This window comes from Pipistrellus kuhlii, unplaced genomic scaffold, assembly GCF_014108245.1.
Source record: "Pipistrellus kuhlii isolate mPipKuh1 unplaced genomic scaffold, mPipKuh1.p scaffold_m20_p_12, whole genome shotgun sequence".
In the NCBI taxonomy this organism is placed as follows: Eukaryota; Metazoa; Chordata; class Mammalia; order Chiroptera; family Vespertilionidae; genus Pipistrellus; species Pipistrellus kuhlii.
Window position 1 is genome coordinate 6038409 of NW_023425427.1, and position 19099 is coordinate 6057507.

Consider the following 19099-nt stretch of genomic DNA (forward strand, 5'->3'; position numbering starts at 1 on the left):
TCATCAGTGGTTCCCAACGTGGGGCACAGGCCCCACAGGGGGGCGATCTGATTTTTAAAGGGGGCAATTTGAGAATGAGTTATTTATTAACAGTGACTTTTTGGCATTTCTTATGGTTCTAGGGGCCTCATATACAGTATATAAATATGTATTGTGACATTTATGCATTTCAGTTCTATTTGTTTTGAAACTTTATTTGCTATTTTTTATATCACTTCATGTTACTATTTTATTTTATTTTTTTAATTAACAGTATTTCAACTGTCCTTTCGTTCTTTTATTTTTCTCTTTTACGGATGTCATGTTCTTTGGAAGCTTGTTTAGACCAAGTGAAAGACCTTTTAGGCTTCCTCCACATGAATAGGAGTTCACTTTTTGAATAAGAATTATATGTCACAGGGGGAGGGCATCAGGATTTTAGAGATGTTTAGGTGGGGCATGGCCAAACAAGTTTGGGAACCACTGCTTTATATTGTATAACAGATGCTTGCCAACTCCAAAACCAAAACGTTTGAGTGCTGTGTGTCTGGTGTTGTATTACCTAATCTACATAGCTTTCTCAAATCATGAATTTATAAATAACATTTCACAGAGACAAGTCATTAGACCCAGTGTGTGTGTTTTTTTCCTTCTCCACAGCAGAAATATCATTTATTAATTCCCCTGAGCACCACTTGGCTAAGCCCTCGAGTCCCATCTGGACTCCTGTGACTTCCTGTGAGTTCCGTTTCCTGCCTCCTCTCAGCCTCCCCTAGATTCCCCTGTGTACTGCTTGCCAAGTGGCTCTTCCCAGGACATTGCTATTACAATCGCTTGATGTTTCCTATTAAATCCATACTGAAATGTTATTTCATAGCCTGCTTAAAGAAGGCTCGCCTTACCATCTGTTCTAATCTGCTTCTACTCCAACAGATGGCCGCAATTAAGAATGAATCCCCAAAAGAACCTCACTTCCTCATGGCTTTAGTTCTTACCAAACTTTACCTAAGAAAAGTCATATTTCCTGAGAGTAGGGACTATGACTTAAAACTAGAATGTAAGCACTGGGAAGAATACTTGAGGTAATCTATCAATTTTTCTCATCTCTACATACTAAAAGATGCAGATAAATTTAGAGGTTGATGAATTTTCACAAACTGAATACATCCACGTAATATACTTAGATCAATAAACATGACCAGCACCCTAAAAAATAAGCCCCTTTAGTCTCCCAGTCAATCCTTATCTCCCCAGTAGTAATAGCTATACTGACTTACAACAGTAAGCTCTTCTAGTCAAAAACAAGAGACACATGGGAAAAATAGATTACACTAACAGCAGCATTTTAAAATGTTCACCCTGTTTGGGCTCCCAGAGGTAGATGGTGCTAGCTATTTTTAGTTATCAATAAACTCAGAGATGAAACAGGTGTCATGAAAGAAACGTTGGGCAGGGGAGAGGGGGCAGTCATTATCCCTGTGAGTTGAGTATGTTTAGCAGTCATTGCAAAGTAAGCTGTGTGTGATGGGGCAAATTTTTTAATCCCCCTGGAAACTTCCCAATCTGTAAAATGAGGATAGTAACTGTTTTACATTCAGATAAGTGAATGTCAAATGTATGGTACTGTTTCTGACTCTAATGCACACACACACTACATCCTGTCAGCTGGCCGAAAATGAAGCAGGAGGCTTTGCTAAAATAAATTTTTATTCAAGTGTCTAGGTTTGCAAACCTGAAATACAACTATACGCTATATGAGTTTTGCCCTGGGGCACATACCCAGGTTTCCAGTAAGTCCGGTTGCAAAGGATCTCTCTCTCTTCCTCTTCCCCACCCCCTACAAATCAATTTTAAAAAAAAAAAAAAAAAAAAGCTTGAGTTTTTCAAGTAAAAAGCACATTTTTTAAAGAAGAGTCAGACCTGCATTCTTATCCTCTGTATAGGTCCAAGGTAGTAATCTTCCACATCTGGTTTATTAACTGAGTTGCTCAGATGGTTATCTATGGAGCTCATGTATATCCAGGCATGGATGCGCTACTGAAAAGTTTAAGTTCCTGGGGGAAATAAGAGATCAACCGAAGGACTTGTATACATGCATTTAAGTACAACCAATAGACACAAAACTCTGGGGAGGGAGGGTTTGTATGGGAGGGGGGCGGCAATGTTAAAATATGTACACAGATGATAATTTAATAATAAAAAGAAAGAAAGAAAAGTTTAAGTTCCCAGGCTAGTTAGCAAGAATAGAATCATTTCCTTATGACTCAGCCTACTTGATTTTAAATAATTTAGCAGCTTGACCACACTGATCCCATTTTACTTCTTCACTCTTCCTCATTCCTTTCTACCACCTTCCTTATTTGAACACAAATCAGAACTGTAGTAGCTGGGAACTAAACAATGTCCTATTTTCTTAGCATCAAGCCTCTCTATCTCCTTAGCTTGAAGTATAAAACAGGTTTGGGTTACAGATTATGAGAAACAAATTTTGAGTATAAGTATAGTACAATCCACTGGCATGTTCACGATTCAGTTAGCCTTTCTATAATCCCTGATTCGCCTCTAGAAAAGCATTCCTTTGCAGGGGTATTGGTCCCACAGAGCCTCACTGGATTCCCAGCTCCTGTGCACGCACTGTATCCTAACTCCCCCCCACGCCCCGTTGGACTCATCCTAACGCCTAAAATGCCCATGCCATTCAAACCACATCCCCCAAACCTTGACACAGAGTGGATCCTCGGCAACTACGATGGATTAAATTTTCTCTTAAAACTTGGAAGTCAGCCTGGTGTGAAATTTAAAATAATAATAATAATTATTATTATTATTTTAAAAATTAAAAAATCTTAAAAATGCTCAGTCCGCAAAAAAAAAAATGAACTTAGCAATTGTGTCGGGCATTACGGTGTTGTTTTAACGTCCTTGACGTCCCACTATTTCAACAAATAACTAACCAGCGCCAAGGAGGCTGTACATTGGGAAGACGAGGGCTGTCGAGAGACCCTAGGGGCTGTAAGCGCTTAAGAGAAAGAAAGGTGCACACGCCCAGACCGCGGAGCCTCTCCCGGGCGCCCCGCAGCCTCCCGGTCCCCGCCCCCGGGCTTGGCCCCGCCCCCGGGCCTGGCCCCGCCCCGCCTGGCCCGCGCCTCTCACCCGCCCGGGAGCCTCGGGCCTAGCCAATCGGTCAGCGCTCCCGCCAGGAGCCCCGGGGGTGTGGCGTGCGGGCTGGGGGCGGGGCGTGAGCTGGGCGCTGCTTCCGGGAAGCGGCCCGCCCCCCGTGCACCCGGAGAGACTCGATCGCGTGCGAAGGAGCCGTGGCGGGAGCGCCGACTCGCAGCTCTGAGCGGGCCAGGTAAGTGGGGGCCGGACCCGGGAGGTGGCGGGCTGCAGGCGGGGGCTGTGGCGGCGCGTCCCTGGACCCAGATGGTGCTGCGCGCCCGAAGCCGGGGGCCCGTCCTTTGGGGCCGGTGTTTGGGCTCTTAGGGGGAGATGGCCCTGTTTGCAGCCGGGGTAGGGGTCTCCGCGGGACCCTGGCCGAGGGGGTTTACTGCCTTAGACACCGCTGGGGCTGGCTCTGTAAGTGCAGAGCGCGAGGTACGTCGCCGATGGGGTAGGATGGTGGCTGTGTATCAGCCGGTTCGTGCTAGACTGATAAGTCCGTGCATTGGCCCATTGAGTCTTTACACAGCCCAAAGAGGGCGATTTAAGCCCTCGTTTACCAGAGAGGCCAACTAAAGTCACACAGCTGGAGAGTGACCGCTAGAACAGACTCCAAAATCCACACACTTTATTATCATGCTGCCAGCTGCATCCAGGTCCAGAGTCACCGGTCTGCTGGCTTCCCTCTCCCACCCCGTTCACCCAGAGTTCTCCACAGCTCAACTCTGCTGTGGGCTTTGAAATCTGTACTTAAAGTGTCAAGGGGTAATTAATAGTGGGCATTGGAAACCCGGCTGCTGGAGACCTGAATTCTAGCCCTAAATTTGCCACTGGGACCCCCCTGCATGATTTTGGGCCTGTGTCTGTCCTTCCTAGAACCCAGATTCACAAGCTTTAAGGATCCTCCTAGCCAAGATGTCTTGATGTCCTAGGAGTCTGTGGACCTGGCTAGTGCTCCTCATAGCTCCCAATGGCTCAGCCCAGAGGAAACCGCTCTTCAAAGCTCTAGGTCAGGGCCCAGGTCTCATTCTTCTCTTTAATTCCTGTGTGTAGCCCTGGGACAGGCCTAGAGTAGATACTCAGGAAATGTGAGTTGAATAAACAGTTCAGTCCCTTGTCAGAACTGACTAACAAGCTGCTGTCCTGGGCCCCTCAGGGGCTTTTTATTTTTCAGCCCTGGCCACCTTCTACCTAGCTGGCCCTCCTGACTGCCTCCCCCTCCCCCCAGCTGGTGGCAGAGCCTGCTAGAGCTGGCAGCAGCTCCCAGCCCTCGGGGCCAAGATCATAACCTCTGGAATCCTCACTGAGCACAACATGGGGGGCAGCTCTTTCTCAGTCCCCCCTGGTAGCAGCTCTCAGGGCCCAACTTATCTGACTCCCAGGTTGGGAAAGCTGACTTCTAAGAAAGGAGATCTGCCTTTACAACCAGTTTGAAAAGCTGCTTATTCCTCAATGTCCCCTCTTCCCTGAAGCCATCCTTGGCTCCCAGAGAACACAGATCTCTCACAGCACCTGGTCCACCCCTCTGTTGTAGCATCTGTGTGGTGATTATTTCTCCTCTTCCCCCCTCCCCATACATTGCTGGAAGGAGGCGATCCCACCCCCACCTCCACCCCCACCTGGGATGTCTTGGGAGACCTTGGAGCCCACACAGTTTGAATGAAAGCTCTCCCTTCTGGGCGTGTGCAGAAGGCAGATGTGCAGATGGGGTGGCATGCCTGGAGATCTAGTTCCAGATCAGTTCTGTTCCTGATATAAAAGTACTAGCTCCGTGTTTACTGTGAGACTAAGCACATATCTCTCATCTCTGGGGCTTTGCCAGTTTGATTAACTCCCATTTTAAGGAATCTGAAAGGCTAGCAACCTTTCAGAGTCACACATTGCGCACAGACCCCACCTGGGGCTCTTGGACCCTGAAATGTAGATTTTTTGTTTTTTTTTTTCTGGATCACCCTATACTGCCTTCCAGTTAAAGCTAACCTGTCCTGATGTGGCTGAGCATAGGTGCTGGGTCGGATGCTGAATTTCTCTTGACTTCAGTGAAGCGGGACGGGATCAAAGCAATGACTTGCAAGCTCCCTCGATTTGAAAAAAGTGCCCTCCCACGTGTATGAAAATCTCCCAAACCTCAGCCTGGCTTTTGCTCTGCAAACAGAGATGCAACTCTGTTGCCCAGGGGTGTTTTTCTACCCCACAGATATTGATTCGTCACCTGTTGTGACAGAATGACCATGTGTGGTGTGCAGGGTATGGCACTGGACTAGTAGCCAGGAGATCCCGTGCTCAAGCCCAGCCCTGTACCTGACTCTCTGTGATGTCAGACAGGTCCTGGTGCCTCTCTGTATGCAATTTCCACATCAGAATATAAGCGATAAACAGGATTGGTGATGTTCAACTCAATTTCTTTATTACTGATAACCATTTCTCAGATCAAATCTCTCTGAACCCTAACATTAAAATGCAACAAACAACACGAAACAACACGCGTATATTAAAGTGGAACTGCCCTAGGAAGGCCTCTCCCTCGCCACTCTCACCCTCCCTTGTCCCCCACCTGCAAAGCTCCTAGGCAGCCCTGCCCTGTTGCTTCTGATAAACAGAAGGCATTCATCTGCTCCCTCCACCTGCTAAAGTGGAAGCGAGAATGCAGCCAGTGGAATGCAGCTTTGGGTTCCAGAAGCTGGGAGCCTGTCACAAAGGTCGCTGCTATCTGAGACGTGTGCAGACCCAGCTTCAAAATCTGATTTAACTCCAGAGTGACATTGAGCAAGTTACTTAACCTCTGGGAGCCTCCATTCCCTTATCTCTAAAAGGACAATTCTTGTTTCCTTGTTCTCTCAGCTCTCCAGCCACCAAAGCAAAGCAAAGATAGTCAAGGCCGAGAGGTGCCTGCTAAGTCTAGTGTTTACCAGAACGAGCAGATAAAACCCAGCACTCATCACCTAGAACAAATTCAAATTCTGCCTGTTACTAACTAGCTGTGAAGTCTTGGGCAAGTGACAACCTCTGAGCTAGGCGAAGACCTGGGAGCAAAATCTTTTTCTTTTTAATATGTTTTATTGATTTTATAGTGAGAGGAAGGGGAGAGGGAGATAGAAACAGCAATGAGAGAGAATCATTGATAGGCTGCCTCCTGCACGCCCCGCACTGGGAATCAAACCTTTGACTTCTTGGTACACAGGACCAACTGAGCCACACTGGCCGGGCTGAGAGCAGAATCTTGCACAAAAGGGCACTCGGGACTTTGTAACCGCGGAATGATTGCTCATTTGGGAGTTGGGACATTTTGGGGAGGCCTGGCCTGCTCCTGTGTCAGGTGATATGGCTGGCTCAGTGGTCGGGTGGTAGGGTGGGGCCCTGTGTGGCTCCTGATAACCCCAACCCTGACAGGAAGGTGGGTCAGATAAAAAGAGGCCTAGGCGACTGGGGAGAGAGGCATCATCTGCGTACTAAGGGACTCCCCCGGCCAAGGGAATGTGTAACCTCCGATAAGTCCCTGCCTTTGAGCCTGGAGATCCCATTCACACCAGGAGAGATGAGTGGCTCTTGATTTTTTTTTTTTCCCTTCCCTATTTGGCTACTGAGTGACCCCACGGGCACCTTGTCTGAAGGTGGAGTGGAAGTATATCACCACCAATCAGTAAAGGTGCCTTCAGGCCGACAAAAAGCAGGCAAGTTCATTGACTGTAACAGAATTTATGATGGGGTCATTTACTTATTGTAGTTTGGATCAGAACCGAAGAGACAACCCATCTGACTCTGCAGATTATTAGCTAGACTAATAAACCTTTTGTAGTATAGCTGAACTAATGATTGACAAGACTAAGGGACAAAGAATGCATTGAGCCAGGTCTTACAATGGTTAATGGCTTAGAATTAATGCCAACACCTAGTTTGATATTTATCTTGTTTGCTGTGCCATTCTGATCACTTACTGATAGGAATCTATGGTTACCCTATGTGAACTTATAGGACACAGCTAATCATTCACTGTGAGGCTTTGGTGCTGGCTGAGACTGGTTAGGTCAGAGTTCTAGGCATGGAAAAACAAAAGCAGGGGTGCAAAGATGGAGTCACTTTTGTTCACATCAACATCTGTACACACCTCCAAAAGAAAGTGTCTAACACGGAATGCTTCCTTCTCCACCCCTCTGGCTCCACATCCTCTGTGCTCCTCTGCTTCCAATCTGCTGTGCTCAGGCTGTAAGATTTTCTTCCTAAAGCCAGGCTCTGACCAGGCCGCCCCCATCAAAAGCCTTCCTGTCCCCAATCTGACCCATTTCCTTCCCCTCCCCTCCCCTCCCCTCCCCTTCCCTCCCTTCCCCCCTTACACACATGGTACCATTGATTGCCTCCTTTGGTCCTAAGAACAGTCCTTAGCCATCCCTTCTTCCCTACCTTTACTCCTTTCTTCTCTTACTGGGGGATTTTTTTCCTCTTTTCCTCTGACTAGCTGAATCCACTCCTGCAAAACCAGTTCAAGTCCTCATCGTCTTTCAACAAGCGCCTTCTGACCTCCAAACTCACATTGGATCTCATAGTTCTTTTAGGGAGGTTCCACCTCTCCGAGATGCATTCAGTCGGCCCTACCTCCCAGGACTGTAGTGCCAACTTAATGAGAAATCATGTGTGCAAGTGCCCAGGGTGGTCTGGCACACAATAGGTGCTCAAGAAACCAATGACACTGCCCCCCAGCATCCTTCTATCTTGCATCCTTTACTTAGCATTTAGGACACATTGTCTGGTATTTCATGTAATACTTACTATGTGGTGGAGTGTGTGGGGAAGAAGAAAAAAAATAAACTTACTATAAACCCGCAGAAGATCTGTCTACTGGGACAAGTTAAGAAATAGTCACAAAGACCTGTTATATAAGAGAGAGTGTGACCTGGGCAAAAGAGAGGCTTTAGTGGGAGAGGGGAGGAAGGAGTGCCTGTGGACAGCCAGGTAGGATTTGGGGCTGGAGGAGTGGCAAGAGCACAAGCTTCTAGATAAAGGGAACAGGGTGAGCAGAGCTAGGAACTGGCCAAGTGTGCTTGTGCTTGGGGAGTAGCAGGAAGTTTGAGGGCTAGGAAAGACGGCGTCAATGGCCATTCTACACGGGGAGTGTGTGTGTGTGTGTGTGTGTGTGTGTGTGTTGGGGACTGCTATTTAATCCTCTTAGTGTGTGTCCTGCTTGACAAGTCCATGTATGAAAGGTAGAATTACAGGAAGTTTTTTACATGAGTTTATCTAAAATTTCTGCCAAGTACATGGACATTTTTCATGGAATAAACAAAGTATAAATGTTGGCTAGATCAGTGTTCCTCATACTAATTTATATCTGGCACAGATTGATTTTTTGATAAAATAAAAATGAATTACTAGAAAAATATTATTTAAAAAGAAAAAGAGAAGCCATATAAGTATGAGCCCAAATTTTATATTATTGGGTTCAAATTTCGATGAAAGTTCCTTAAGGCCTATTTTCTTTTCTTTTTTTTTCCCCTCTAAAATAAGTGTTCAATTACTAGTGTTATTTAAATATAGTTGGTATACAAATTAGTTTCAGGCATGCAATATTAAGGCCTACTTTCATTTCTCTACTCATCTTATAGACCAGCAAGGTCTGGTAAACCACACACAGAGGAACACTGAGGTAGACAGCAGGAGATCCAGGAATCCAGGGGGTATATGACCACCTCCTGGGGACAGGGACCATGTCTAACATTCCACATTCCTCCTGTTGCCCCCACGTAGCTGAACACCCAGAAGATACCCCAGGAGCCCTCAGTTCCAACCAGCTGGCTACCCTATACCTGACTGCTCACCATGCAGCCTCAGTCTGTTCTCCACAGCGGCTACTTCCACCCGCTGCTTCGGACCTGGCAGGCAGCCGCCACCACGCTCAATGCCTCCAACTTCATCTACCCCATCTTTGTCACGTGAGTCCCCTGAATGAGCCCGGTCTCTGATCCGCAGGGTGTGGGCGGGTGGGTATATCTGTGGCCAGAGCAAGCATCTGTTTGTGAGTGATAAAGTGAGCTGTCAGCTTGGAGTTCAAGGTATGGGTTAAAGACAGCAGCTGTCTTAAGAATGAAACAAACCTTGAGAAGAATTTAATCTTCCTATATGGAAAATAAGAATAACTCATCTGCCATCCTGAGCTTTTGCAGTATGACAGAAGCTGAGAAATAATTCTGTAGATTGTAAAGTGCTATGTACATGTAAGAGGTGGTAGTCAGGGTTATTAATAACTAGAGTCCTGGTGCATAACATTCATGCACAGGGGAGGGCGGCTGAGGTCCCTCAGCCTGGCCTGCACCCTTTTGCAGTCCGGAAGCCCTGGGGAAATGTCCTGGCTCATGTGAGGAGCAGACCTAAGCTGGCAGTTGAACATCCTTAGTGCTGCCTTCTGGCTGAGCAGCACTCCTCCTGGTGGTCAGTGCGCATCATAGCGACTAGTCGTTCCGCTGTTTGGTCGATTTGCATATTACCCTTTTATTATATAGAATAGCAGCAGCTGACATTTATTTAAGACTCACTGTGTACCAGGTACTATGCTAAGCATCTACATCTGTTATCTTTCCATCTTGACTGCATCCATATAAGTAAAGTATGAATATTATCCCCTAGATCAAGGGTAGGGTGGGGGACATCCAGCCTATGGGCCTATAAGGCCCACGAAATCATTTGATCTGGCCCTGCCAGGGCATTAGGGGTAAGTTAATTAAATGTCTAACCAAATATAGCAGGCTAATTTTTAAGTTGATAATTTTTTATGGCCTGCAAAAGATGTTATAAATACCCCCATGGCCCTTGGCAGAAAAAAGGTTCCCACTCCCACCCTCGATTGTTTTCTCCATGAGGGCAGGGATTTTTGTCTGTTTTGTTGACTGTTATACTGCCCGAGCCTAGAACAGTACCTGGCACATAGTAAGTGCTCAATAATATTTGTTGTATGAATGAATGAATGAATGAATGAATGAATGAATCCACCCAGGATATAAAAAAAGGGCCTAAGGCTCAAAGAGATGGTACAACTTGGCCAAAGGTCACCCAGTCAGTATTAGTAAGTGACTGTGATAGTAAGTGAGGACCTTCTGACTTCAGAGTCCACGTTCTTAGCCACTTGAGTGCTTCCTATGATTGCTCGTCTTTTGCTGTCACTGTTATTCTTGTTGTTCCTATTATTATTTCAGGCCCTGGGCTTGGCCAGGCAAGGGGAACCAGACACTGGACCCTATCCTCCTCCCAACATCTCCACTTCCATATTCCTTCCCGGCTCCCCTACCATCCCCCCTAGTTACCCCTTCACCACTGGCCCTTTCCACAGCCACCAATCCATAGCCCACCCCCACTCTTGCAGGGATGTTCCTGATGATGTACAGCCTGTTGCCAGCCTTCCGGGAGTAGCCAGGTAGGAGACGTATGTGGTGGGGAGGGCAGGGGGATGGTGGAGGGAGAGATTTTACAGGTGGAGGTGCCAGGAAGCAGAAGCAGACCCAGGAGGTAGAAGATCCGGAGAGTCTAACTTCAGCTGAGTAGAGAGAAGGGTTTGTCAGGGTCAAAGTTATTCCACAACAGAAGAGGCAGCCATCACCAGAGGCATCATAGCAGAGTCTTGGAGAGGAGAGCTTACCTTCAAATGGGAGTTCAATAAAAGAACCTGGGAGGGGCCTTTTGCAGCTGAGTCCCATAGTCTGCCACTTGGTGCCTCAGCTTACCCATCTGTTTGTTGGGTACGTTCCTGCCCCCACCCCCTATACTATGGGGCTTGAGCCCTCCTGGTACCAAGTGCCACTTGGCTCTTCACAGAGGCACAGGGCGGCAGGGTGGGGAGGACCTTGCCAGGGGCCCGCCTCACTGCAGCCGCTCCTCGCAGGTATGGTGTGAACCGGCTGGAAGAGATGCTGAGGCCCCTGGTGGAAGAGGGCCTGCGCTGCGTCCTGGTCTTTGGTGTCCCCAGTAGAGTTCCCAAGGTGAGCAGTCGGGGGAGGAAGTAGAGGGGAGGTTGGGTGAAGGGGAGCTGAGGTTCCACCCTGACCACACCCTCACTTAGGCCTTGTGCTGGCCCTGGGGCCACAGGCGAATGGACGTGGCACCTGTTATTAAGACAGCACCCATGTAAGGTCAGGAGGCTAAGTAGGACTGTGACACCCTGACCGGGCAAGTCAAGTCCCCTCTGCAAAATGGGGGGAGTCCTCACTGTGCCTCCTCGTCCAGAGGCTGAGATGGTGATCAAAGAAGAGGGTTATGCCAAAACCGGTTTGGCCTCAGTGGATAGAGCATCGGCCTGCAAACTGAAAGGTCCCAGGTTCGATTCCCGTCAAGGGCATGTACCTTGGTTGCGGGCACATCCCCAGTAGAGGGTGTGCAGGAGGCAGCAGATCGATGCTTCTCTCTCATCGATGTTTCTAGCTCTCTATCCCTCCCTCTTCCTCTCTGTAAAAAGTCAATAAAATATATATATATATATATATATATATATATATATATATATTTTATTTTTTTTTTAATTTTTTTTTAAGGAGAGGGTGGGGGCTGCACTCTGTGAGGGCCATTGTGCCTCCCAGAGGCTCCGTGTGACAGCCACGCTGCTTTGTCCTTTCCCTATCGCTAGGATGAGCGGGGCTCTGCAGCGGACGCGGAGGACTCCCCGACCGTCGAGGCCGTTCGTCTGCTGCGCAAGACCTTCCCCAGCCTGCTGGTGGCCTGCGACGTCTGCCTGTGCCCCTACACCTCCCACGGCCACTGTGGTGAGTTCCCTCCTTCCACCAGCCCCGCTGCCGCCTGCACTGCCCCTGCCCCGTTCTCCCCACAGTGCGACAGGCCAGGTGCTCCCTAAAACCCAGCTGTCTGACGTGCAGGGCTTCTGAGTGAGAATGGGGCTTTCCAGGCCAAGGAGAGCCGCCAGCGGCTGGCAGAGGTGGCTCTGGCCTATGCCAAGGCAGGTGAGTAAGCCACCGGCAGGGGAGACCCTCGGGGTCAGGGAGGTGGCAGAGTAGGCGGGGCGGGTCCCAGAGCTCTGAAGGCCGTCCTCTGTCCCTCAGGATGTCAGGTGGTAGCCCCGTCGGACATGATGGATGGACGCGTGGAAGCCATCAAGGAGGCTCTGATGGCACATGGATTTGGCAACAGGGTAGGGGCAGGGAGGCTGGGGGAGGGGTGTGGGGAGGTGAGGAGGGAGCCCTGCCCCACACCTGCCAAGAATCACAGAACTGCCGAAACCGGTTTGGCTCAATGGATAGAGCGTCGGCTTGGGGACTGAAAGGACCTGGATTCGATTCCGGTCAAGGGCATGTACCTTGGTTGCGGGCATATCCCCAGTGGGGGGTGTGCAAGAGGCAGCTGATAGATGACTCTCTCTCATCGATGTTTCTGGCTCTCTATCTCTCTCCCTTCCTCTCTGTATAAAATCAATAAAATATATTAAAAAAAAAAAAAAAAAAAAAAAGAATCACAGAACTGAAGACACACTGCACAAGGTCTTTGGATTGTCTCAACCTCTGCCCCTGAGTTAGGGAAATCGGGGCCCAGGGCTCCAGTGGGACTAGGACGCAGGCGCTCTGCTTCCCAGCCGAGGTCCCTTTCCTGCACGCGACCCGGGGACACCGGGAAAGGGCTGACTGAGCTCAATCCCCACGTCCCCTCCGCAGGTATCAGTGATGAGCTACAGTGCCAAATTCGCTTCCTGCTTCTATGGCCCTTTCCGGTGAGTAGGCATGGGCTGGGGTCTGCTGATAAAGCCCCGACCCCTTAGCGCACAGCGGGAGCCCTCCCTGACGTTTCTGCTTCCCAGGGACGCGGCCCAGTCAAGCCCAGCTTTTGGAGACCGCCGCTGCTACCAGCTGCCACCGGGAGCGCGAGGCCTGGCGCTCCGGGCAGTGGTGAGTGACCAGAGCCTGCGCCCCAGCCAGCCAGCCTGCCCCCTTCTCCCCTCGCATCCCAGGCACTGCCCACACCCTGCCTCATCCCTTAGGACCGGGATGTCCGGGAAGGAGCCGACATGGTCATGGTGAAGCCGGGAATGCCCTACCTGGATATTGTGCGGGAGGTGAAGAACAAGGTGAGCACGGAGCAGAGGCAAGAGTGGCTCAGGGACATGAGAGAGCGTGTCCACGGGCTCTGGGACCTTAGACTGATGGGCTGCAGAATCTCAGAGTTGGAAGCCATCTGCCCCTGAACAGGAATCCTCCCCTCCCTGCCCCTGCCCAGGCGCCGCCAGTGGGCACCGGCCTTTGAACAGCTCTGCTCTAACAGTTTAAGATTGGATCCGCAACAGCACTTCAGGCCATGGGGCTCAAGGTGGTCCAAGGTTGGGCAGGGAACGTGGGACACTCCCAGGAGTTACACCCACCATCCACTTCTGCCTACTGCCGCTTCTCCGCAGCACCCAGAGCTCCCCCTCGCCGTGTACCACGTTTCTGGAGAGTTCGCTATGCTGTGGCACGCAGCCCAGGCAGGAGCGTTTGATCTCAAGGCCGCTGTTCTGGAGGTCATGACTGCCTTCCGCAGAGCTGGTAAGCTGGCAGGGGCGGGGCTTTTGACCTGTGACACACAGACCAATAGGCAGTTTGCCCAGAAATGGAAATGAAGTCCTGAAACAGCCTGGAGTCTTAGACCCAGAGGTAACAGTGATCAAAACAGACACAGCCTGAGAGGAGAAGACATGGCTGTAGAACAGAACATGGAACAGTGAGGAAAGCAGAGAGCTCTCCGTTATTTTTGGTTGTGAGACCGTGGTCTTGCCACTTCCCTGAACCTCAGTGTCCTGTCCATAGTAGAGATAAGATACCTGGTAGGTGGCTGTCATGTGGGTTAAATGAGATGATCGGTGTAATTGGCGTAAATGGGAGCTGGTTTTATTGGTATGGCACACCGTGTGGGAAGGGATCTTACAGCTTATCTGCTTCCCCACTGTGCATTTTATCCATTGGCAAATTAAGGTCTAGAAAGAGAAAATGACTTGTCCACAATCACACAATACAGAGAGCTAGAATTGACTAGCACCGGGCTCAGTCTTAATGTTGTGAAACCCACTAACTGTGACTCTCCATGGTAGCCTTCTTCCCCGCTGGCCCTCATTTCCCAGCAGGTATGCCCAGAGCTGATGCCCCACCCCTCCCCTGTTCCCTGTTTCTCTCCCACCAAGGTGCCGACATCATCATCACCTACTACACACCTCAGCTGTTGCAGTGGCTGAAGGCGTGATGGAGAGAGTGTGCACGACCCAAGAGCTAGAACTTGACAGAGGCCCCGGGGCCTCGGAGAAGTGAAAACCAAAGTCAATGCTGCTTTCAGAACTGTGCCCTTGTGCCCTTTTCCTGCCAAATCTTACCGCTGTCAGCCACATCGTCATGGGCTCCACCGAGCTTCTCCCCCACCCGTGTCAGCCCTGAGGCCACCGCGGCCGCTCTAGCTCCTTCCTCTGGTGTCGCTTCCGTTTGAAAGGGAGAGGCGTTTGGAGCACTAGGGGAAGAGGAAGACAGTTGGATCATGGATCCTCAGAAGCTGTGGAAAGACCAAGGCCTCTGGCAGCATGCCACATGTGCTGGACCTTGGGCCTGAGGCCTAGATTGACATTCCTGAGTTCAGTTCCACAGGAAGGCGATTCCCACGCAGACCAGTGACTGCCCAGGCTGCCTGCCATCTGCTGTACTCTGAGCCATAAACCCCCGACAAGAATTACTCATTAACGAGCAGAAGCATTGCCAGGGGATCAAAATTCAGAAGCAAAGAGAAAGTTCCTGATGGTTGGAGATGCCGCCATCGAAAAGGCTTTTTATTAAAGAGATATTTTTTGAGAGTGTGTTTTCTGCGCCCAGACACTGTGCTGGGTACTGAGGATCTAACCAGACAGCCCTCAGCTTGTCTCTCTGCATGGAAACTACCCCAAGAGAATGGGAGAGATGGGCCACAAGAAAACAAATAAAGCAGTTACAAATTCTAACGTGCTTGGAAGAAAATAAAGGGTTCCAGACAGAGAATAACAGATGGGGGAGGGGGACCTCCCCGAGGTCAAGGGAAAGGAAGGGTCCTTACCGAGCAGAGGGAAGCACACCAGAAGCTGTGAGGGTAACACCAAGTGTGCCAAGACCCTGCAGTGAGGAGCGTGCAGGAAGCAGCTGATCAAAGTTTCTGATTTTCTATCCGTCTCCCTTCCTCTCTGTAAAATAATCAATAGAATATTAAAGGGGGGGTAGGGGTGCAGTTAAGTTACTGCAGAGGACTCTGTCCTCAGCAAATTGTCTTGAGTTAAATAAGTTTCCAACTGAAAGCAGTTTCTTCCTGGTGGCGACAGGGGACCAGACCAGAGGAGCTTTGCCTTGCCCAAGTCCACATGGCACTCAGTAAGCGTGGGGCCCAAGCCCCTCTGCCCAACTCAGCAGAGCCCCTCCTAGGAGTGTCCCAACCCGTGGAAGACGGAGGGGCTGGAAGGAGGGGGGGGGGGGGCCGGAGAGAGGAAAAGAGGCAGACGGTGCGGAGGGACACGCAGAGGCTGGGAGGGTGCAAGGTGACGGTAAGACGCGGGTTGGGGACTCCAGGGCTTAGCATGAGGATCCGAGAGAGTGGGAGGGCCTTTCCTGGAGGCGGAGAAGGAGCCTAGGATCACGGAGGGGGTGGAGGGCAGGAAGGGGCGGGGCGAGGAGGCGGCGGAGCACCGGGCTGAGCTCGGCGCCTCGCACGCCGGCTGCTGCGGCCTCCTTCGGGCCCGCTGCCCGGGAGCAGGTGAGTGAGGCTGAGCCCGGGGCCGCGCTCTGCCGCCGGAGCGGAGGAGGGCCCAGGCGGCCGGACAGCCCGGCCTGCGGCCCTAAGACCTCCCGCCCGGTCACGCCGCGGACGGCGGCTCGGAGGTTTCGCCCTAACGGCTGGCAGCCTGTGATCGGCCAGCACCGGGCCGTGTGGGGAGGAGGGGTGAGCAGCTCGTGCCTGGGGCTCGGGAGCCGGAGCCTGTGTCCCTGCGTGACTTCGGGCGAGTTCCGCCCCGCGCCGGGCCTGCGTCTCCCTACCCGCAAAGCGAGGGTGGGTGGGTGTTCGGTGGGTCCCCCTGAGTTCCAAACAGACTTAAACTCATTTCCTCTAAGACCTGTCCTAGGTGCACCAGCCGCGTCCCTTCCTCGGCAAACACGTGGCTGGCTGCACTCTGGATTCTGGACCCTTAGATTTCCTGCAGGAACCCCGAATCAGCTCTGGGGAAAGAAGCTGCAGCCAGCTGTGGACGGCAGGCAGAGGCGTCTGTTTCCTGTGCATTAAGGCAGGGGTTCTTTCACTGCTGTCCACCCAGGCAGGTGGTATTACCTCCATTAGAGATGAAGCCTGTGTGGCTCAGTGGTTGAGCATCATCCTATGAACCTGGAGGTCACAGGGCACAGGCCCGCATTGCTGGCTCAATCCCCAGTAGGGCCCGTGCAGAGGCAGCCCATTGATGTTTCTCTCATTGATGTTTCTTTCCCTCTCACTTCCTCTCTCAAGTCAATAAAAACATATTTAAAAAAAATGACGAAGCTGGGGCTCAGAGAGGTTTAAAGGCAGGTAGGACCAGGCAGCTCTGGTCTGTGCTATGCAGGTTTGCCAAAAAGTTTTGTTGTTGTTGTTGTTGTTGTTGTTGTTTTAATTCATTATGTCTAAGCAGGGAAAGGAAGCACTGGCCAAAGAGTCTGGAATTTTGGGTTCTAGTCCTGGCTGTGCTTCTGACTCACTGTGATCATGAGTAAATATCTGCCCCTCTCTGGCTCAGTCTTCCCTGCTGAACAGCCAAGGGTTTGGTCAGATGGTCCACAAGGACCCTTCTGTCTTTGGAATTGCTAACAATAGGAATAGCAATCATAATTGTTTCCTTATCTTGACCTACAGCCCTGCCTGAGCTGGCCCCTATCCATCCCAAGCACCAGACTCCTTGCCCTGCCTCAGGACCTTTGCACTTGCTGTTTTCAGTGCTAGGAACACTTAACCACCTCTCTTTCCTGCATAGTCATTCTTCAGATCCCCCACTGAAACTTCACTTGCCTAGAAGGTTCCCTGACAAAGACCAGATAAGGTCCTTGGGTTTATAACTTTATGGTTCATGCTGCATTCGTTAAGCCTAAGTGTTTGTGTAGCTCTTTGTCTAATATCTGTATCCCCTATTATTTAATGCTGTAAATGCCATGAGAACCCTGTCCTGTTCCCAGCTTCTAGCACATAATCAATGTTCAGAAGTTTGTTGTGCAACGAACAGATAATCTCATTTAGTCCAATAATCTTGTGAGGTTGGGTCCTTGTGTTCTTACCCAGGAGGAGATAGGGCTTCAAAGAGTGAGACTCCCAGGGCCTCCTCCCACTGAGCTGGCAGCACCAGAAATTGAATCCAGTCTAAAACCTGAACTCCCACTTTACTTGCCCTCTCCTTCCAGGATCTTCTGCTGTGAAGACATTACCCAAGTACCAGAAAGTCTGACCCACGAAGCCTAGAGAGAGACAACCACTAGGTTGTGGAAGTGTGAGGTCCAGCTCGGTTTCCCCTTGGCCCTTGGAGCTTCAGGTGGATCTGGAGCAGACGTGGCCCCTCCTGCAGACCCATGACTCACCAGCTACAGATACGACTGCTGACGTGGGACGTGAAGGACACGCTGTTGAGGCTCCGCCGGCCTGTGGGGGAGCAATATGCCTCCAGCGCTCGGGCCCACGGGCTGAAGGTGGAGGCCCCAGCCCTGGAACAAGCCTTCCGGCAGGTGTACAAGGCTCAGAGCCGCAGCTTCCCCAACTATGGCTTCAGCCAGGGCCTCACCTGCCGCCAGTGGTGGCAGGATGTGGTCCTGCAGACCTTCCACCTGGCGGGGGCTCGGGACGCCCAGGCTGTGGCCCCCATCGCTGAGCAGCTGTACAAAGACTTCAGCAGCCCCGGTTACTGGCAGCTGTTGGAGGGAGCTGAGGACACCCTGAGGGGGTGCCGAGAGCGAGGTCTGAGGCTGGCAGTGATCTCCAACTTTGACGAGCGACTAGAGGGTATCCTGAAGGGTCTCGGTTTGCGGGAACATTTTGACTTTGTGCTGACCTCTGGGGCTACTGGCTGGTGCAAGCCGGACCCCCGCATTTTCCATGAGGCCTTGCAGCTCGCTCATGTAGAACCAGCAGTGGCAGCCCATATCGGGGACAGTTATCACCATGATTATAAGGGGGCACGGGCTGCAGGCATGCACAGCTTTCTAGTAGTTGGCCCAGGGCCTTTGGACCATGAGGTCAAAGATTCTGTACCCCAAGAACATATCCTCCCCTCACTGCCCCACCTCCTGCCTGCCCTTAACCGCCTGGAGCACTCAACCAGAGGGCTGTGAGTCTGGTGAGGGAAGTGGCTGGGCCCAACAAACATTACAGACAGGAAGTCCTTTCCTTCCCAAGATCTGACCTTTACCCCTTCCCTGCAGACGCCATAATGCATTCTGACTATAAAGCAATGAGTGAGGCTTTTAGCCCTGCCCACTAATCAGCTCCTGGTCTCTGAGATGGTTCATTCATCACACCTATGTCCCTTTTCCACAAACCTGCCTCACCTCCAACAAGATTCACCAAGGGCCCAGCCAGCTTCAAAATCAGGTATCTTGAAACTTGGTTTTAGCAGCAGAGTCCTTTTGTCGTGGGGGATCTTATGTGGAACCCCAATGTGCAAAACGGAAAAAAAAAAAGGAGACACTGCAAGGGTGAAGTGAAGGTCCTAGGACCCCTCATTCAGGCCCTGAAGCCTCTACAACTTCCCCCACCTGCAAAGTCTAAGGTCAGAGAAGCTTACTTTGAAAATCAGGGTGCTAAGCTGTGCTTAAGGACATGTCCTCTAAGACCACATAGTTTAATCAGATTTTAGACAACACCATAATCACAGTCGAGAGGAAACTTGACCCACACCCCCCCAAAACACACACCTCCTCCATGTAGTAGGTACTCTGCTAGTCCATGATGTGCATATAGAACACTCAAAGCTACCTAGTAGGCTTAAGTAGTAGGA

The 19099-nt window shown here is 50.7% G+C and overlaps 2 protein-coding genes and 1 long non-coding RNA gene across 10 annotated transcripts; all 3 read left to right on the top strand.

The window, feature by feature from the left end:
- The first annotated feature begins 1819 nt into the window (after nt 1-1819).
- Nucleotides 1820-2455, top strand: LOC118716159. The gene is made up of 2 exons (XR_004987064.2): nt 1820-2023; nt 2191-2455. It is a non-coding gene; the product is annotated as an uncharacterized LOC118716159 (long non-coding RNA).
- Nucleotides 2456-3171: 716 nt separating this feature from the next.
- ALAD (aminolevulinate dehydratase) lies at nt 3172-15070 on the top strand. 8 transcript variants are annotated; one of them, XM_036432949.2, is made up of 12 exons: nt 3173-3331; nt 8878-9062; nt 10487-10537; nt 11003-11099; nt 11741-11876; nt 11988-12071; nt 12171-12259; nt 12777-12832; nt 12920-13007; nt 13100-13186; nt 13511-13640; nt 14273-15070. In XM_036432949.2, the coding sequence occupies exons 2-12, from the start codon at nt 8950-8952 to the stop codon at nt 14329-14331; spliced, it is 990 nt and encodes a 329-aa protein (XP_036288842.1). In that variant the 5' UTR covers nt 3173-3331; nt 8878-8949; the 3' UTR covers nt 14332-15070. The 8 variants fall into 8 exon arrangements, with proteins under 8 accessions (XP_045435850.1, XP_036288842.1, XP_045435849.1 ...); XM_036432953.2 differs by having other exon boundaries at nt 3302-3326; XM_036432942.2 differs by lacking the exon at nt 3173-3331 and adding an exon at nt 4865-5855 and having other exon boundaries at nt 10320-10537.
- A 686-nt stretch (nt 15071-15756) lies between these two features.
- HDHD3 (haloacid dehalogenase like hydrolase domain containing 3) lies at nt 15757-18594 on the top strand. Its single transcript, XM_045579899.1, has 2 exons — nt 15757-15849; nt 17514-18594. The coding sequence occupies exon 2, from the start codon at nt 17679-17681 to the stop codon at nt 18432-18434; it is 756 nt and encodes a 251-aa protein (XP_045435855.1). The 5' UTR covers nt 15757-15849; nt 17514-17678; the 3' UTR covers nt 18435-18594.
- Nucleotides 18595-19099: the final 505 nt, after the last annotated feature.